Source organism: Theobroma umbraticum, unplaced genomic scaffold (genome assembly GCF_002168275.2).
Source record: "Theobroma umbraticum cultivar Fairchild unplaced genomic scaffold, ASM216827v3 scaffold_31.0, whole genome shotgun sequence".
Taxonomy (NCBI): Eukaryota; Viridiplantae; Streptophyta; class Magnoliopsida; order Malvales; family Malvaceae; genus Theobroma; species Theobroma umbraticum.
The window spans coordinates 476,019-497,100 of NW_018397283.1; the positions used below are offsets into that span (position 1 = coordinate 476,019).

General features: G+C 33.9%; 4 protein-coding genes across 4 annotated transcripts; 2 read left to right on the plus strand and 2 right to left on the minus strand.

Annotated features, from left to right (window-relative positions):
- Nucleotides 1-1,019: 1,019 nt before the first annotated feature.
- LOC110428318 (Ribosomal L32p protein family) lies at nucleotides 1,020-2,853 on the minus strand. Its single transcript, XM_021444128.2, has 3 exons — nucleotides 2,538-2,853; nucleotides 2,286-2,359; nucleotides 1,020-1,540 (listed from the first exon to the last, which is right to left on the minus strand). Exons 1-3 carry the CDS (start codon nucleotides 2,799-2,801, stop codon nucleotides 1,453-1,455), a joined length of 426 nt encoding a protein of 141 aa, XP_021299803.1. The 5' UTR covers nucleotides 2,802-2,853; the 3' UTR covers nucleotides 1,020-1,452.
- A 591-nt stretch (nucleotides 2,854-3,444) lies between these two features.
- Nucleotides 3,445-5,596, plus strand: LOC110428211 (galactoside 2-alpha-L-fucosyltransferase-like). The gene is made up of 2 exons (XM_021443960.1): nucleotides 3,445-3,755; nucleotides 3,987-5,596. Exons 1-2 carry the CDS (start codon nucleotides 3,491-3,493, stop codon nucleotides 5,435-5,437), a joined length of 1,716 nt encoding a protein of 571 aa, XP_021299635.1. The 5' UTR covers nucleotides 3,445-3,490; the 3' UTR covers nucleotides 5,438-5,596.
- A 757-nt stretch (nucleotides 5,597-6,353) lies between these two features.
- Nucleotides 6,354-8,248, plus strand: LOC110428212 (Arabinanase/levansucrase/invertase). The gene has a single exon (XM_021443961.2). The coding sequence runs from the start codon at nucleotides 6,449-6,451 to the stop codon at nucleotides 7,895-7,897; it is 1,449 nt and encodes a 482-aa protein (XP_021299636.1). The 5' UTR covers nucleotides 6,354-6,448; the 3' UTR covers nucleotides 7,898-8,248.
- Nucleotides 8,249-10,924: 2,676 nt separating this feature from the next.
- On the minus strand, nucleotides 10,925-12,222 carry LOC110428213 (transcription factor MYB106-like). The gene is made up of 3 exons (XM_021443963.1): nucleotides 12,020-12,222; nucleotides 11,786-11,915; nucleotides 10,925-11,638 (listed from the first exon to the last, which is right to left on the minus strand). Exons 1-3 carry the CDS (start codon nucleotides 12,150-12,152, stop codon nucleotides 10,948-10,950), a joined length of 954 nt encoding a protein of 317 aa, XP_021299638.1. The 5' UTR covers nucleotides 12,153-12,222; the 3' UTR covers nucleotides 10,925-10,947.
- Between the last annotated feature and the right edge of the window lie 8,860 nt (nucleotides 12,223-21,082).

Genomic DNA, 21,082 nt, shown 5'->3' on the forward strand with positions numbered 1-21,082 from the left:
CATGGAGGCGGTCTTAACCAGTAAAGAAATATTTTACTTGTTGCATGGTTTTTCGTCTTGTGTCTCCTTTCACTTGGCTGGATAACAAGATATGTGTGAGGTAAGCTTTTTGACCACCAGAACACCTCTCTCTACTGCATGTGGCGGTGGGGACAATAGGGGGCAACACGCGGTATCAGCCTCGGCAAACAGATGTGATGATGTGTTAATTTCTGCAGTATCTGATAGCAGTAAATCCGGCATACATTGGACTATTTGTGTTGTTTGGATAAATCCCAGTTTCCCATCTGTTGATTGGCAAGATCTTGTCAGGTTGTTTTTCGAAATCATACTTATGAGTTGCTTTTTCCTTTACATTTCCCTTTTCTGATATAGCTAACCTTCGTTTTAGCTAAGCTATTGAAAAGGATATTGAACTCTCTGGCATCAGCATACCATCAGGTGTGAAAGAACCTGCCTGGAAAGGCTGCGAATGTTAGTATTGGACAGCTTGGAGACTCCTGAAGATTTATGGATGCAATAATCACATTCAACTTGTAAACACCCTTTGTTCTCAAAATTAAGATCTTATGAATTAAAATGTTGAAAATCCCAACAAGCCAAGATTCCATTTCGGAATCAAGCTAATCAGAGCATGATTTTCCTTTTCTGCCGCTTGAATTGATATTCCAGAATCGTTTGTCTAGTGTCTTGTTTAACAGTAGGATTCCTGAAAGTTGTAGGACACTTGGCAAAGAGTGTTCAACCTGCTCTGAAAAGGACCCTGCTCGGCCATCGTTAATCTTACATTTATGACATTACTTACCCTCATGGTAGACTATTCCTAGAGTCCATAAATTGAAGAAAGATGGAGAAGCCAAAAAGAGAGTAATGCCGAGTGATCGAGAAAGTAGATTTCTGAGTTATACCACTTCGTCATGAAGCAGTAAACGTGTTCGAGATCAACATTACTTTCCAATATTGGAAAGGAGTGCAATATAACTGTATATTACGCCTTCATTATTACATTCTAGCACAGAAACTAGTTCCAGCCAAGATATCGTGGTTACTTTGTCCTCTCTTTCTTTTACAAAGAAATCCCCAGTTAATTTTAAATGATAACAAACAAGTTCCAAACAAAGAACACATCTGGTAAGGGCTAAGAGAAATGGAAAGCCTTGGGAGGAGATGAGGAAGGCATCAAATTGAACACTACGCATCCTGTTATGCAATTACACCCAATGGGCTATACTTGCTAACATAGTCACGTAATTAGATTGATCTGCCAACAGCCCCAAATGCACCAGTTAACATATCACAAAGCAAAACATATTGACTGACAGGGATCAACCTTTGTCCAACCTAGATTTCTACAAGAAAATTTGGATACATGACATCCATAAAAAGTTTTACTCATAAAAATGGAAAAACTACTTGTTTATCTCTATTTTCCCACCAACAGACACAACATGCTTAACCAGATGAGTCACCTTGTTCACCCTCCTTGCCCCGATCTCCACTGCAACAGAAGAAGTGTGGCAACTTAACTCGACCACAGCTCCTGCAACAAAGCAATAGGTTATAATTATACATATGTTGATTCCCAAGGAAATATTACCAACAAGAGTTGAGCAACCATATCTAATTTACCAATGACAACTTGTATGTTTTGTTTGAAGGTCATGAATGGCACAGATTCTATTGTGTAAGAAAAACACTATCGGTATATTCCATCCAATTCCATCTCTTTGTTGAGGACTTCCAAGAGATGACAGGTTTCCACCTTGCATTATCATTTTCTTATCATGCATTCTAGATATGTAGATATATGTAAGCATATGTTCATATGCATACAGGTGGGAGAGAATAAAGCAAAACATTGGGGGTGCCAAAGCTCTAATAATCAGCCTTTGCAATTCCTATTAAGGACAGCTAAATTTCTTTCCCTCCTCTAAGCTGCTAGCCTGCTACAACCCATTCAACAGGTTCAAAGAGCAAGTCATACAAGGTTTATAACACCAAGAATTTTAAAGCATAGAACAAATGTAGCAAGAATGTCCCTGCCTAAGCAAAGACTGAACATTTAGAAAAATGATAATGCTTTAGAACAAATGTAGCGAGTATGTCCCTGACTAAGCAAAGACTGATGAACATCTAATTGCAATCACAAAGCCAATAAATGCCCTTCTCATCAGTTTGAAAAAAGGGAAAAAGAAAGTCTAAACTAAACTAAACTTTGTTCATTACTAATTCAAGCAATTACCAAGACCAACATGAAACAAATATTGATAAAGTTCAACCCTTACTTGCATCTAATAATCACAGGAACAGGTTTCAAAGCTCTGGGTCCATTTCTTATGCCTCTCTTATGGCGACTCACCTGCAACATGCACAAAACTTAAAATCTAAGCTTGATTGCTCGAAGAAACTTAAAATCGTAAGCCATAAACAAAAGAAAAAATTGTTTATCTAAGTTAATAGAAATGCTCAAACTAATCAATCCACAAAATAACTGAATTAATATATAAAACTACTATCTTTAAACAAAAAAGAATTACTTTCTTCTTGGGGACAGCCATGAGCTCCATGGATCCTCCAAAAACGAAACTTGGAAACCCGAATCCGAACCAGATGTCTTTATTACTGTTGCTGTCTGGGATTTGATCAGACTCGGGCAAAACCAACGGCTGCGATGCGGTGGGCCGACTCATGGGAGCGTCCAACGGTGGAGGGAGAGCTGAAGCATGAACCCACCTCCTCAGCCCCAAAACGGAACCGGAGTCTGCGCCGGTGCGCTTCAGTAACGCTAATCTGAACGCCATTCTTGGTAGTGCTCAGTGGCGGTGAGCCACCTCCGTTTAGGTAGCGTTTGGTTAAAAGAGTGTTGGAAGAAGAAGCAGTTGTCACCAAAACGACGCCGTAATTCATTAGACAAATACTGTTTGGGTTGGGCTGCGTTGGGCTTAGATTTTACAGATTTTGGGCTTGAATGCAGTGTTTCTATATTTCCTAAGTCCACATTTGATTTTTTCAAATAAAAAATTTAAAGAAAAATATTCAAATTTTATTTTTTAAATAACAAATATGTAATAATTATTGAATCAAATATTTGAATTCGGATTTAACATCCATCTTCAATTTTAAAAAAATATATTAAGTGTTTACACGATTTTTTAATAAAATCATAATATATTTATCATTAAATTAAATATTCCAGAGAATTAATTTTTTTATATTTATTCACGTGTTTAGTTTCATAACAATGCATGCAATTGCAACAGCTGAGCATCCTCCATCAGTTGCGCCGATCTGCTCCTCCATGAATTGCGGTAGTAAAATGGCGGAACCGTAAATATACAACCCCATCTAACCCACACGTCCAGGTTTGACCATGGCGCACTCTACCTAAGCATTTAAAATTTCTTCACTCGAACCACTCTTCTGTACACTCGTCTTTACCTTTTACACAAAATCCAATACCAAATGCGGCTTTAGAATTTTGGGTTCTTGGATGGATCTGAGTTTGTTGAGGAGACGCCCGTTGTTTTGTTCAAAGTCGTCGTCGTCGTCATCATCATCGTCATCGCGGTCTTCTTCCAGGAGTTTGGGATTCGACACCATGCGGTTGTCCACCAAGAGCCTGGCTAGTTTCCTCATGGCTCTCCCCGTCGTCGTCATGCTTACCATCATCCTCCGGCACCACCGGTCGGATCGCTTCACGGGATTCGCTGACGCTCGACCCTTCTACGCCAATGTTACTACGCCGCTACTACCAGGTACAAAGCCAAAAATAAGTACTACATTAGTTTTAATAGGAAAAACTATGAAAATTGATTGAAAATTGAGATCATATTAAATCCAGTGCAATATATGGATATATTTCTTAGTTCCCAAAGCAGAAATTCGATTCAATTGTTGTGACTAGTGAGTGATCTTGCAGCAGTGTATAGAATTATTAGTTATTTTTCTCAGTTCCTCTTTCCTTCCTCTGCAATTCCTTGGTTCAGGAGATGATGTCGCCAAACCTACTGATATGGCTAAAGACAAACTGCTTGGTGGACTTCTTGCTGCTGGGTTTGATGAACATTCTTGTTTAAGTCAGTACGAGTCGAATCTATATCGCAAAACTTCACCCTATAAACCTTCTCCATACCTTCTTTCTAAACTTAGAAATTATGAAGATCTACATAAACGTTGTGGACCGAACACTCAATCCTACAATAAAACAGTGGAACAGCTCAAGTCTGGTCGTAGTGTTGGTTCTACAGATTGTAAATATGTTGTCTGGGTATGTTATAGTGGCTTGGGGAACAGGATTTTGACTCTGGCGTCGGTATTTCTCTATGCTCTTTTAACAGAGAGAGTCCTGCTTGTTGACCGAGGAAAGGACATGGCTGATTTGTTCTGCGAGCCATTTCCTGAGAAATCATGGTTTCTTCCCCTGAATTTCCCTATCACCGATAAGTTTAAAAGCATTGGTCAGAAGTCTCCTGAATCCTATGGGAATATGCTTAAGAATAACATCATAAAACCTTCTACAGAATCACTTCCATCATATATTTATCTTCATCTGGCTCATGATTATGATGATTATGACAAGCTCTTTTTCTGTGATGATGATCAAGCTCTTCTAAAGAAGGTCCCTTGGTTGATAGTGAAAACAGACAACTATTTTATCCCCTCTCTCTTCTTGATGCCATCGTTTGAGCATGAACTAAGCATGCTATTTCCCCAGAAGGAAACCATATTCCACCACTTGGGTCGGTATCTTTTTCACCCCTCAAATCATGTGTGGGGATTAATTACAAGGTACTATAATGCATACTTGGCCAAGGCAGATGAGAGGATTGGCATTCAAGTGAGAATTTTTGATGGGCCTGGTCCATACCAATATGTGAAAAACCAAATTTCAGCCTGCATTCTAGGAGAGAAACTGCTGCCTGAAGTAGATATTAGAGGATCAATTGCGACTCCATCAGAAAACCCAAAGGTGAAAGCTGTTTTGGTGACTTCTTTGGTTGCTGGGTACTTCGAGAACCTGAGAAACATGTATTGGGAACACCCCACTGTGACTGGTGATATAATTGGGGTTCACCAGCCAAGTCATGAAGAGCAGCAGCAGACTGAAAATCCATTGCACAACATGAAGGCATGGGCAGAAATGTATCTGCTCAGTTTGACTGATGTGTTAGTCACAAGTGCATGGTCTACATTTGGCTATGTAGCTCAGGGTCTTGGGGGTTTGAAGCCATGGATCCTTTACAAGTCTGAAAATCAGACAACCCCTAATCCACCTTGTCAGCGTGCAATGTCAATGGAGCCTTGTTTCCATGCTCCTCCCTTTTATGACTGCAAAGCTAAGAAAGGAATTGATACAGGTAGAGTTGTTCCACATGTAAGACATTGTGAAGACATTAGCTGGGGCCTTAAGGTAGTAGATAGCCATGATATGTTATAGCTGGTACAAAGATTTCAATTTCACCAATTTTGTCTAAAAAATTTTGGTAGAAGTACAATTTTTTTGGTTTTGATGGTGTGCTGAACTGCAATGTATCTCATAGAACTGTGAAGTTGCCCCTAATCTGTAGAATTTTTTGTAAGTAGGCTTGTTTTTCTGTTGAAGGTCTTAGATTGAGGTGCATCAGTGAATGTCAGAGGGTGCTTCTTTTATTCTTCAGAACTCCTTTTCCCCCTTTAGCCATCTTCATTTTGAGAGTTGAGACATTACTTTTATGTTAATTAGCCATGCATATAACATTAATTGCCTGCTGGAACTTATTTAACCTTTTTATTTTGGTTTGCTTTGATGAAAGTTTTCATAGCATGGTATGCAGTCGGTCTTTATTTCCAGCATGAAGCAACTTTACTTCCGTAGTGTGAAAAGAACCCATAGCTATGCTTATCCTGGCCGAAAGATTGAAAAAAAGAAAAGGTAAAAAGAAGATTTGGCTCATAACCCCAAGCACATGTTTCTTGAAGAGGAGGGAAATAATCTCCTCCCTCTAAGACCAATGGATCAACTAAAGCAGAAAGATTGAACTAAAAAGATCATTCTTCACTGCAAGCTGTCACTGTTTATGTTTGGAAAGTGACACCGCCAAAGGAAAGGCAATCCAAGCTTTTACTGTTCATTTCAACTTCATCGACCCGAAATTTCAATTTGTTCAGTAGCTTTCATGGCATGCTATGAAGAAAAACTTATTTTCTATTTAGCTTTTAATTTTAGCTAGGGAGGGGAGAAAAGCAAGATAGCCAGACAGACAGGTTACTTTTTCTTTAAATGTAGGGGACCCTGTTTTCTACTTTATTTTTTCTCTTTAGGTAAAAATTTCCCTTATAAGAACAACACCGAGAGTTCCCTGGCCTTCTCATTCTGGCTCTATCAGGGTTCATTAAACGTGTCGCTGTGTGATTGGCTACTAGTCAGACAAGGCACACGTAACCTAATCCGTTCAACAATTCTCCACCCATGGAAGCTGTGCCAGCTGCAACAATGAAAGCTGTTAACTTCCCTGCAACTTCCGCCGTCCCAAGAGCAACTGTTTCTGCCTCCTTGGCCTCAGCATGGCCACAGAACAAACTCAACATGCTCACTCTTTATGCCCCAAATCCTACTACCGGATTCAGTCCACTCTCTCTCACTCGCTGTTCCACTAAACCAAACACCGACACAAACAACGAAACTGACCAATATTCGACCTTTGAAGCGAATCCAAATCCAGACAACGAAAACCCAACAAGACACGTTTCGAATGAAGCAGTTCCCTCTTCATCAACACCCTCTTCTTCTCTTTCTAGAGGTTTGGTGCTTGATTTGGGTACTGTGGATTCTTGGGACTGCAGAGAAATTGGCTCACCGGTCGTTAAAAGATTCCTCAGTGATGAGGAAGAGAGATGGTACATGTGGTACCATGGAGTTTCTAATGGGAAACCAGGTTCAGATTCCATAGGATTAGCAGTTTCAAGCAATGGGGTACACTGGGAGAGAGGTAAAGGTGCAGTTAAATCAAGTGCAGATGTTGGTTTGGTGATGAATTGCGGTAATGATTGGTGGGCTTTTGACACTGAAAGCATTATGCCTGGAGAGGTAGTAATCATGTCTAGTGCTAAAGTGAGAGCTTCAAGTGCTGTTTACTGGCTTTACTACACCGGCTACAGCAGTGAGCAGCTGGATATTTTAAGCAATTCTACAGGATTTAATGTACAAAACCCGGAAAGGTTTTGTGTTGATGATAGTCGAAGTAGAGGAATTGGAAAGATCTTTAGGTCTTTACCAGGTTTGGCAATCAGTCAAGATGGGAGGCATTGGGCTAGAATTGAAGGGGAGCATCATAGTGGAGCACTGTTTGATGTTGGGTCTGAAGGAGATTGGGATTCATTGTTTATAGCAGCACCACAAGTTGTTTTCCATGGAAATGGCGATCTCAGAATGTACTATCATTCATTTGATGTGAAAAATGGGGAATTTTGCATTGGCATTGCAAGGTCAAGAGATGGGATGAAATGGATAAAGCTGGGCAAGATAATGGGAGGAGGAAAACGCTGTTGCTTTGATGAACTCGGTGCAACGAATCCCTGTGTAGTCAAGAACAAGAAAGATGGAAAGTACATAATGGCATATGAAGGAGTCGATGCAGATGGACTTCGAAGCATTGGATTGGCAGTGTCACCTGATGGATTGAAAGGTTGGACAAGGCTTCGAGATGAGGCAGTGCTAAAGCCTGGAACTGATGATGAATGGGATAACAAGGGGATTGGATCACCTTGTTTAGTGGAAATGGATGGTGATGTTGATGAATGGAGATTGTACTACAGAGGGATTGGCAATGGAGGGAGAAGTGGGATTGGAATGGCGGTTTCTGATGGAAGTGAGATTACAAGGTTTAGAAGCTGGACAGGATTTCAAGTTCCAAGTTGAATTTCTTTGTGATTGTTGCTGCATGTCAATCTATTTCCTAATTTGATTGCTGATATTACAACTACGATTTTACCTTTCAATGAATCGGTCCTTCACTATATAATTATAGCCATCATGGAATAGTTTTGCAAATTTCTAGGCCCAGTCTTTCCTTTCCCTTATCTCTTGGCCCCAATTTTGCTTTCCCTTCATGTGATGAGTTACTGATTTCTACTAATCAGGTCCAATCCAACCAAGCCCAAGAAGGAAGGAGGGAGGGAGGGAGATTGGCACTTGCTAGGCCTAATTGGGCAAATTGACACGTGCCATCTTGTTGAGAAGTCTATTCCATTTTCTTTTTCTTTTTGGGAAAATTATCTTATATGACTCCACAAACTAAGAATAAAGGATTGACTTATTTATGAAGCATTATTTAGTTTATTGATTGATACATGATCCTTTATTTAGAGAATTGAGTTTGAATTTTCTTTCTTTTTAATTAAATATATATATATATAAATTAAAAAAATTAATTAATTGATTATTAAATGTTTCAACTCCTTAATCTTGCTTTGCTTATGAGAATAGAATGCACAATAAGACCTAACTCAAAAACCCTAAGCCACCCAAAACCAAACCTGATTATAACTCAATGATATATTAAAATAGTCTAATGATTTGAATCCAAATAACCTTAGTTTGAAATAATTCCAATTTTAAAGTAATTTGATATGTGTGGTAACTCGAATTCGATGACTTTAAAACAAGGGCGAACCACCTACCTTAGAGGGAGTGGTGTCACATGACACCACTTATTTACTAAAATTGTTTACTTGCAATACTACTAATTTAGAGTTTTATTTAGTTAATATATTAATGAACCCACTAATTTTTTTTTTGCAATTTGTAGGGAGTGGAGTCAAAGACTCTAAACGAAAATAGATTTATCAAAAAGTAATTTATATATTAATATTTAAATATTATATGGAAAGACAAATAAATTTCCTTCTTTAGTTTAAGATTTTATTAAAAAAATCAAAACCTAAAGTACTCCCTTGTCCAAAAATTCAATTCCTACTCTTCTCGGTCCTTGATTGTGTTTTTTACCTTTTCAAAACAACTCATTCAAGTTTCAATTATAAGTAATTTTCAACTCAAATTAAGTGTTTAAATACATCATGTCTGAATATTTTTTTATTAATTTGATAGTTTGAATTTAGGGTTACAGTCTAACTAATAGAAAATAGTATTGCATGTTAAATAATATATTGAAATTATGAGTCTTTTTTTTTTATTTTGTAGATATATTGTTTGATTATTTAATTTTGTATTTAACTATTTATGGTTTGTGGATGCTTATACTTGCTTCTCATCAATAAATAGAAATTTGTCAAATTGTTAATCATTGAACCTGATAATTTGCTATACAAGATTATAGTTTGTTTAATTCTAATAATTTTATTTATACTAATGAGAAATTAGTGGTAATTTTTAACAAGTTTTTGGATAAATAATTTTTGAAAAGATATTTTAAAATGTAAAAAATTATCTCACAAGACTCAAGTCTTGACCAATAACAATATAATTTTACAAATGATGGTGCTCAATAATCTTCTAAGTAAAATTAAGCCGAATTTGATCTTAATATTCTTCCGTCAGATCTTGAATTAAGGAAAAAAAATAATTATTATTTATTATTTTTATTATGACATCACTCATAAAATTTTTTGAATCTACCCTTACTTTAAATAGTTTGAGAAAGAAAAAAAACAACTCTAAATCCAAAAATGACTTGAATTGAAAATTACCCACATCCTGCTTGTTACCAATGCTTCTAAAACCGAACAATTCCATTATCTGGAAATAAAATAATAATTTTTGTAATAGGTTTTTGGCCTTGAGTGCATCATTTTTATAGTGAACATTGCATCCTTCGTCAATTATTTTTTTTTTTTTTGAAAGATTAAGTATGATTGGATATCAAAGAAAGCAGGGAGAGGGTCCCTGTTTTACAAAAGGAGGCCTGGGGGTCTTAACACCAGAAGCTGGTAACCTTCGTCAACTAAATAATTAAGAGGGAAGGGAGAAAGAGAAAATGGCAACAAAGCGACCAAATTTACGCAAAAACTTTGTTTTAACTGTCAAACCTGGATTCAGCCAAGGGTCCCTATTAAATGCTATTTCTTCTTGGCTTTCACGTTCTTATACTTAGTTTCTGCAATTGTTGCAGCCTTACAGGTGTTACCATGACTTTGCAGCACAAATTAATAAGGCAATGACTCCACTTTGCAGTGCTTGTTCTTAGCATAACTACATTCTGCTTAAATACTGGCAACCCGGCCATCGACTGATCTGTCCATATTTTCATAACTACTTCGTCCTCTCAATTAATAAGGTAGTAGCTTCGACACAAAGAGTTTTTAAATTCTACTCTTATCGATGTTTTATCTTAATTCAATCAATGATTGAGAACGTTAACTCTCAAAATATACCACATAACTTAAAGAGAGGGATGACTGAGCTAAAAGCTGTGATGCAGCAGGCTTAAATGAGTGATGAAGCTGTTGAGGTCAGTTTTGGTTGAGTTCCACAAATCATAGCTGTCTTTATTTGGGGGGATAAAGCAGGTTAAATGTTTTTACTGATTGTTGTTTTGATATAAGGGGAAAGAACTTATGTTGCTTGTTATGATACTAAGGCGTGTAACGTTGGATATACAACAGGGTGGTGTAAGGGGGATGGCTGTGTTTGCAAAGGAGAGTTTTTCCTCCTTTCTTTGTAACAGATGTGATTAATTTTCGCTTATTATTCCTACTCCATGGTGCCACGCCCTTACTCTACCATCACCATGCAAAGCCCTATTTCCCCAATACTTCCAATTTGCTGAAGTCCCAAACTCTCAATCCTCACCATGCATCTCTACTCCCTGGCTCCTTGCCTGTGCCTTTCAATGGGTGGTCATCTAAAGGCACTTACCAACAGTACTAACATTATCAAATATATAGACAAACAATTAACTACAAAAATAAAATAGAAATAGGCAAATAGCATAATAAATGTTTGATTTTTGTTCAATCCATTGGGTAACCAAAATCATGCACCGAGATGTCCCAAAAATCTTCAATGGTATTTCCTGAATCAGCAGTCCAATGATACGTTGAATCATGCAAAGCCATGGAGGTATCGAATTTTTCATTTAATTCGGGTACTTGGTTTGACCTGTCGTCCAACATCAGCTGATCATCTTCAGCAATTATTCCTTCCATGCATGTAGAGCCAGCAGCTGCTAGATCAAGCTCGTTTGTTGTGCTTACAGGGATCGAGTTGTCCAAGAATGTTGTTGACGGTGGAGGGTCAAGGTTGTTATTGGTGATGGCGAACATGCCAGCAACTACGCTTTGCCATGCTTTGAGTACGTCAAGGCACTGTGATCTTGTCGAAGGGGCTGATGAGGTTCTGGTACTCCTCGGTCTAGCCGAGAAGCCTGGCTTATTATTTGGGGAAGGTTTCGATACTAGTTTTGACTCTCTGACCAGCCTGGCTTCTGCTTCCAGACGAGCCCTCTCCCACTGAGCCATGTGGCTCAGTGTGCCAGTGTTTCGCGAGTGGCCACCACTGGTGGAGCTGGGGGGGTTTGATATGGGCTTGTGGGTGGTGGGATCAATCCCCATCTTGCTAAACCTTTTCTTAATATGTGTGTTCCAGTAGTTTTTGATCTCATTGTCTGTTCGGTTGGGTAAGTGAGCTGCTATAGCCGACCACCTAGGCAAAATTGTAGATTGTGTTATCAGTAATCAGAAGGATCAGGAAAAAAATTGAATGCACGCACGCCTAGCTAGATTTCTTACTTATGCTTCTCAAAAGAGAATAAACTATAAACTACTTGTGTATTACTGTGGTAATTTCCACCTGTTCCCAAGAAAAGCATGGAGATGAATGATGGTTTGTTCTTCCTGTAAGCTGAACTTTCCCCTCTTGACATCAGGTCTTAAGTAATTGATCCACCTCAGTCTACAGCTCTTTCCACATCTTTGGAGCCCTTCAATCATGTACACCAGCAATGACAACGAATAAGAAAACACAGAACAAAGTTAAAAGACGTAATTCTTGGTCAAGATAACTTGAAAATTTGAGAATCAGTACCAGCTTTTTCAGGCAAGGTACGCCAGTTTCCGAAGCCATGTTCTTCGATATAAGCTAACAGCTTCTGGTCTTCATCCGGAGTCCATGGCCCTTTCTTCAACCCCATATTCTCGCAGCATGCAGACCTTGCCATTAATTTGTAGCCAACAAGCAGCAAATAAGTCCTTTTCAAGCAAGTATATCTTGCCGAAAGAATTAGAGAAGAAGAGTTCGTCGAAAAAAAAAAGAGGCGTTGAGGGGACAAGCGAACGTGAAATGTGATTCACCAATGTATAGACCCATCTACGGATACGTTAATTAATTAAGCCTTGATAGTGAGAGTGAGAGGTCCAAAAACTGCTCAACCTTTTATCCTTTGCTATTTAAATTGAAAATATTTTTTAATTTTTTTTATTTGTTTACCGTCCGATTATCCATCTACTGTCGTTACCTTATTGCATACCGTTAATGATCGTATTTCATTCAATTAAAAGTTTCAGGACATTGGGTACGGTAGCTGAACTGGGGTATCTATGAGACGCAAAAAGGAGGCAGAGATTTCCATTCCATTCTGGACAATATCATTTTGCCTTGTTTGAAGTAGCAATTATATTGCCTCAGCTTGCTGGTGGATCATAAATGAGCCTAATTATTAACATTACCGGGGGAGAAACTCTGAGCACCAATTGTCAGCAGAAAGAACCACTATACTTTAATCAAAAGGACATAATTACTATCAAGTTATTACCCAAAGAAAACAGAAAGGCAGAAGAAGCAAATTTAAATAGGATATATTAAGTGAACTTACTTATGATTGAACATTAATTAATAAAGCCGGTTGAATCAAATTTTGTTCATTATTCTTGGGAAACGATTTGCACCCTCCACAAATTAGGCGCCATTGGCTCCAGAGGCCGGCTAGTAGCGGCCCCGCCCCCTCATCAATTTCACATTTTTTATAATTTAACTTTATATTTTTAAAATTTTATAATTTCATCCTTTTAAAACTTTTAAAGTTTTTTTAACATATTTTTATTTTTTTTATTTTTTTAATTTTTTTATTTGATTAGATGTCCATAACAATTAATTTTAATAAAACTAAAATAAAATCTATTGTAATAGAATTATTCTCAAATCCCACTACTCTAAAACTTCACAATCATTACCTCTTGTTCTCTTTTCTTTTTACCAAATACTGTAAAAATAAAAAATATATTTTTTATACCTTTTTGTTTACCAGCATTCTCTGTGTGCACGAAACTTTTAATAAGTAATTTTATTTTCATGTCATAATAATTGATAAGTTTGCTTTATTTATTTATTTTGTTTTTAATATTTTTAACTTTAAATTTTTTTATTTAATAATTTATATTTGTGATTTTGATTTAAGATTTACCGTCTTAAGTCATTTTTTGTTGAAAGCAACAAAACATGGATTTGATTAAGCACCTAAAGTTAGTTATTGTGTACTTATTTAGGAACTATCTGATTGCTTTCTTACAAATTCGTTGTTTTTTTTTACTTAAATTCTTGTGAATAATTAAATTTTTTATTTAGGATTGCCTCGTCATTGAATTGTTTATTGATATTATATTTAAATTTTATAATTAATTTTAGGAAATTGCTCGCTCATTAAATTGTTAATTGATAGCCTTAATATTTTTTAGGAAATTATATACTTCCTATTTAGATTTTTGTTATTATATTTGTTAATTTTTGTTTATTGTTAAGTGCATCTAGAAATTGAAATTATCATCATTATTAAATTATTTATAATTATGCTATTTAATTTTTTAAAATAAATTATTAAGATTCATATCATCATTTTATATCTATATAATGTTGACGTAGTGTTAGTGTAGAAAGTGAAAAATGTGATACAATCATGTTATTATACCACATCAACATGTCACATCATCATCCATTATGACATATCACATGCCACATTAGTTTTATATTATTGGCACGAAGCATAGAAATGGTAAATGATATTTTGACTAAGATAATTATTAATCATAAAAATTTATTTGATTTAAAATAAAAAATATGGATTTATTTAACTCAAAATAAAAATTTAAAAACTTGATTAAATGCAATAAAAGTGTGAGAACTTATTTAAATTTTTCTTAAATAATTTAAAGAGTTTTCTAGATATTATGGTTCTCGATCAATTGTAACCTTTCACTTCATCTTTAACATGATATTGGAGCCTTCATTGAGGCTTTTTTGAAATCTCTGCTGAATTTCCGGTTTTCCTCTTTCAATCATCACGAATTAAAATCAAGATCCATTTATTTTCAATTCCTCTGTAATGTCGATTTCCTAAATATTTATTTTGATCACATTCTTTGACTAATTGATCAGCTAAATCATTAGCTACGAAGGGACAATTTTCCTATTTGTGAGCAAACAAGGAAGGTACTTGGAAAATACTTTTCCACATTGTTATTGGGTCATTATCCCTTCTCAGAAAAAAATTTATCAAAAAATCATTTATCTATTAATTTTAAATAATATTTATTAAAAAATAAATTTATTTAAAAAGGTTTATATATTAATATTCAAATATTACATAAAAAATAAAAAAATTATAATTTAAAATTTTATTAAAAAAATCAAAAGTTATACTACTCTCTTTTTTTAAAAATTCAAGTTTTACTCTTGAGACATACAGTAACTTTCTTCTCCTGGGTCTTTTGGTTTATTTGTTAGTAAAACTTATATTGATCTTATCAATTGCAATAACATCAACTGAATGAACTTTTTCTAACAATGAAATTTATAAAACATAAATTATTCAATCAAATGAGTGACAAGTAGATGAATAATTGCTTGATGACATATATTGAAAAAGATATATTTAATAGTATTTCTACTGATACTGTTAGACAACGTTTTCAAAATATAAAAAATCGTCATGAACAATTATAGTTTTTTAAATATTTTTACTTTGAAGTATTAAATAAATGTACTAAATTTACATTTTTTTAATTTAATGTTAAAATTTCTAACTTATAAATTTAATATATTTATTTTTTTAATTATTATTATTATTTTAATTATGATACTATTAAAAAAAGTTCCTGAATTTTACGGATCTTACTTATTTGAACAGCGGATTTATGGAAAGTCTATTCATGTATTATTCCTTAAATTTAACGAATAATTAATTTATCATGTTGGTCTTAAGTCAAGACCTATAAAAGATATCATTTAATTGAAATTATTAATTTATCTAGTATTAATTTATCAAGATTTTATTCTATTTATTCTTTTATCCCATGGCTCTAGTCCACAATGAATTCATGTTTCATCACACATAGGCAAAGAGTTAATGTTTCTTTTGAAAAATTAATTGGGTCCATCTCATATTTGTGGTCAGTAGTGCTTGCCATTGGAAGGGTGCTGATATTTTTAGCTTTACAGAGTAAAAGCTATGGGTCCTCTGCACAGTAATTTCAGAAAAATGAAGTTCATTGCCATTATATTGAATTTGTGGGCTTGGTAGGGAGTAATGAGTGCTTAAACATATATAAAATATTCAATATAAATGTTTCAAATTAATCTTTAGCGAGCACCTGTTGAGCTTATAATAAAGTTGTGCAATGAAATTTATCACATTAATTGTCAAATTTTTTTTTTTACCGACGCCCATGTAAAATTGGTCGTTGATAGGTCAAAAATGTGTTTATGTGTGGTGATACTAGGTGAAACATGGGCTGCAGCTGTCATTTACATTTGATTGTTTTGAGGTATTTGATGCCATTCATTGAGTGTTCTACTATGTTGTCTTGCATTGTTTTATGTTGTGTTCAGATGATGATGGAGGAAATCATAGCGATGAATTTAAGATTTTATATAAAAAGTGATTGCAAGATAATTATAAAAATAATTATATTATATATATCAAGTTATTTATATAATAAAAAATTAAAAATTAAGCGGTGGTAGCTGCCTCCACCTTGGCTCTACCGACATACCAATTATGAAGAATTTAAATGTGGTTCTATGTAATTGACATTTTGATGATTTTCCTCGCAAAGATCTCGTATACACTTTCATGGTATATAATAAATATTATAAATAACATTTTAACTAATATTAAATATTAAGTATTGATTAGCAAAATCCATATATTAATTTAAAACGTGATAAAGTCCGTCATCAAGTTTAATTTATTTCACATTCCAAACCATCAAATTAACTCGATAAGATATTTTAAGTATATACCCATCACCTTAAAAAAATTTTTGTTTGGAATTGAAAAATACCTGACCATCCAAATGTTATACATTTTTCCCTTTGCTTTATTATCAATAAAATGGTTCTTAATCAATTTCTAGTTACAATTTTGGTCTTTGAAAGGATTTTATCATGAAAGAACACACCGCCTTCGGCAAAGACTAGGCTGCCTAATAGTTGAGAGGCATGCAGGACCAAAATTAGTTGTCCATCTCATAAGTATCACAACTAACAGCACTGCTGTTACTTAAAAGGTGACTCAGGTATGGTCAGAATTCTATCTCTCTCTCTTTGGGCAAAAGACTTCAAGTGGTCACACAAAATCTTTTACATGTGAGATTTTGTTGGGTGGAGAACAAATAGATATAATTTTTCCAGCCAAAGAACAAGTTCATTAAATATCCACATCGCCATCAAAGGTCCCCAAGGGCAGCGTTCAGCATCAGTTGAACACCTTAACTTTCTAGAGGTCTAGTTCTCTTATAAGCTAGAGACAAATCGGTTGTAGTTATTCCTCATTTGGAAAGGCAGATTGAAATGCATGAGATCCAAGAAAAGCAGCTGCAACAGAGTCATTTTCACTTGCATCAAAGCAAAATGGCATGGTCCAAAGGGTTTGTGCCTCTCAGAGCCACAGCAAGTTGGCCTTAATGCCATTCTAACACACACGCGCGTGTCTAGATTTAAATATAGATATAGAAATAGACAATGTATAATAATAAAAATTGAGAATAGAATGTTTATATTTATTTCTTTAGAGAAAATAATATGTGATTATCATTAATTAAATTATTATTCAATTTAATTTACATAAACTATTTGTATTGGTTCGAATTTGAGAAGAAAATGATAAAATCATGAAATGGAGTAGAATTGAGAGGCGTATATGCTTTGCATAGCTCAAACTTATGAGCTTTGTAAACGTAATTGCAGAGATCTGTCCATCGTACACACTTCAAGCAAAACGAACTACTTACCAGATGGATTAACAACCTCGGGTGTTTCATACGTGAAAATGTCCTCTAAGCTACCTAAAGTGGATTGTATGTTAAAAAAAAAGGAAAAAAAAAAAACCTATGAGCTTTCATATGTAAAAAAAATTATCTTATGCTTATATATATATACATCTATGTATATATATATATATATATTATATGTATATAAGCAAAAGAAATATGAAAAAAAACCCAAAAATATATATATGTTGGCCCCAATAGATTCAATATTTGGGTCCATGGCCATACTCCCATTACAATAAATTACTTGTACGTATATTGAATTCTATTGGGAGGGTCGGGTAAACTAAAATCCTAAAGAATTTAATGCTCTCATTTAAAACCAATATATGTATATGATTTTTAGAGGACTCATAACGTCTATGATTGCCGCCTTCCATTAAAAAATTGGATATCATTACCCTTCACTGCCAATATTCATGTTATTGGCTAACTAGCATTTTCAGGGATTATAATATTAATTAGAGGCACATCTAGCTATTGGAAGATTATTAGGTTTCTAATGTTAATCCCACAAATTAAGATTTTGATATATTAATAATTACTACTAATTAATAAAATGCCGGCTTAGCGAATAAAGAAAAATTACTATTAATTACTCTAGATGAACCAACAATTTAAGAATTTGAAGGGCTGTGATCCCCAATTCATCTTTTTCTAAAACTAACAACATCGAACAATGGAACGACAATCATCGCTTTATCCTTCTTTGGCAAACACATTGAAATTGTAATTACCATCAAGAGGATAGAAGAATTACAGAGTATTAGTTATGCTAAGTTAGTTTTGTTAGTTAAGTTCTTTGTCAGCATGTTTTGAGTTAGGTCAAGTGTTTCAATGCAAAGGTACCTATGTCGAGTAGGTTAAGAAGACAATTTCACGTGCAAACAGCTTTGGCAACTCTTCCGAGTAGTACCAATCTATCATGTTAAGGTCATTGTTGGCAATAGTAGAGTTAGGATTTCGTGTTTGAAAAGTGAATAAGAAAGCAGTTAGTTGTGGGGCCTTAAGGAAGTGGACGTTGGAGAATAATTTTACTACAATAGGTTTTACTTTAGTCTCTAAGTTTATTAAAATTAGTTCGAGTAGGTTAATAGTTTATTTAGCTTAGCTTTGTTTTAGTTTAAAAGCTATTATAAAGTTTTTATACAAAATAATAACTTTTAAAATTAAGTTAAAGCTGGTTGGTAAACAATTTGATAAAATAAATTATATAAGTTTTAATTTTTATTAAAATTATTATAAAAAGTATTTATATCATCTTCAATTACCTAATAAATCAAATTAGAATAAGTATGTTTTGAGCTTATGACATTAAACGTCTAGCAAATAATTTCTTAGAGCAAGTTGGGTATTAAAAGTCAAAATAAAAGCCCAAAAGTCATAATAGGTATATTCATAATTTTAATATTTTCCTTGTTTAGTTAGAAGTTCTACATAGAAATTATAAGTATAATAGAATTTCTTTTTTATTTAATTTACTTATATTAGGACTTTAAAATAGTCATGTTATAATAAAGAATCGAACATTTATTTTATTTAAATCTCTTGTTAACTCTTTTAGCTGTATTAGATAAACAGAAGTAGAGTTTTGTTAGGATTTGGGCTTATAACACTATAAATAAGATCCTTAAGCTTAATTTTTAATCATTGAATAATATTATAGATTTCTTTTCTCAACTTGAGTTTAAGTTTCTACATTTGAAACTTGGTTACTAACCTTAAAGGTTTTTCATGCTAACTCGTTACATCAGCTTATATACCATTTCAGATGTTAAAATCAAAGAAATCTATATAGAAATGATTTTAGATGTTAAAATCAAATAAACTTATATAAAAACGGAACCGCTCTTGAACTTTGTATAGTAGTAATAGTATTAGATTTTTGTTAATCTAGCAAGTGATTAGATCATGCTGCTTTAATTCTCAAAACAAAAAAAGAAAAGAGAAAATTAGGTATTTAACATTAAAATCTTTTTTGGTGAAGAAGAGGGAAAATGTTTAAATAATACTTAAATACAACGTTGAATTTTGAATCTTTTTTTCTCTTAATCTTTGTAAGAACAAAAAAATTTCAAATTTTAATATTCTATTGTTGGGTTTTATGTTTTTATTTTTTAATAGTTTTTGTAGATATAGATGTAGAGGAGAAAGAGGTTGTGATTTACGTTGGAAAATGGTAATTTGTAGAAGGAGGGAGAAAGGAGGTAGATCAATTGTGTTGGAGAAGGGTAATTTGCAGAGGGAATGAGAGGAGAGGGAGATCGACTGAGAAAGATGAGTATTTCCTAAAAAGTTGACATGTTTTTAAAAGTAGAAAAGAGAAAGCTCTTATTTAAAGTTTTTTTTAGCGTTTCTTTTTAAATTTTTATTTTTTTAAAAAAAATTGTTTATTTTTTTAAAGAATTTTTTAAAAATTCTGTTTGATCTGACTTCTATTTTTAAAAGATAAATAAATTAAAAAAATCAAATTAAAAAAGCACTAAGAAAACAAATTCACGTGTAGATAACTTTAGTACCCTTCTGACTAGTACGAATGTACCATGTCAATGTTATTAGTAGCGCATTTGAGGGGTGAACAAGAAGTGAGTTAGTCATGGGGTCCTAAGCAGTAGGGTTTGGAAAATAATTCTATTACAATAGATTTTACTTTAATCTCTAAGTCTACTAAAATTAGTTCGAGTAGATTAAGAAGACAACTTCACGTGCGATAGCTTCAGTAACCCTTTCGAATAGTACTGATGTACAATGTCAAGGTCAATGTTAATAGTGATAGAGTCAGAATTTTTCGTTTGAAGGGTGAACAAGAAGTGGGTCGGTCATGGGGTCTTAAGGCAATAGGGTTTGAAGAATAATTCTATTATAATAGATTTTATTTTTTTCTTTAAATCTATTAAAATTAATTGTTAATTAATTATTATGGATATCTCACTAAATGAAAAAATTATTATAAAGATAAAATTATAAAATTTTAAAAAAAGTAAGAGTATACCATGAAATTTTAAAACTATTGGCAAGGGGGAGGGGGGAGAGGGGCCTACTAGCCTCTCATTCCTTCTGCCATTCATTGTTTGCCACCAGTTCATCAGTTCAACCACACAACTAAGACCTTGAAAGGTTGAGGTCAAGGACGAATCGAAAGTGATGTTTCAGTTTTTTAAAGTAATTAATTTTAACTTTTCGTTGAATTATTAAATCGATTTATAATTTTATGTGTTTACGCTTTAATTAACCATCATGCAAACTTTTGAATCTATTACCATTGGAGACAAAGATTTTTAGCAAAAAAGCACCTTGTTCTTCCTTTATAAGATTTGGAAAAGCTTAAATGAGGTAATAATGAATTAAAATATTTGACCCAAAACGGCTTAGCTTCTCTTCAAGAGAATGTATAAATTTGAAGAATATATAGTATATTCACTCTCCAAAATCATGCACTTCTCTTAGTTACTTCTACGTGACTATATATATGTCCATTCAACCCATTAATTTGATAATGTAATTCTCGTTTGAATATTACAGATTTGATCTACCGGTTATTATCTTTTTAAAATGATTGACATTCCAAGTTTGAATTTGGTTCATCACTTTATATCTCCTGATCATATATGTACCAAAAAATAATGATAATAAAAAAAAACCTTGTTCGAGTAACTTGATAGGGATGGACCAAAGAGAATTAAATTGTTTCAGGGTGACAGCTTTTTGATTTTAGACTGTGAAGCAGTCATCGCCACTTCTAGGATGCTACCCCTTGGCTAGCTGGTTGTAGGCTGCTGGTTAATCAATTATGGCTTAAGTTAAAGAGGGAAGAGATATAACAGCG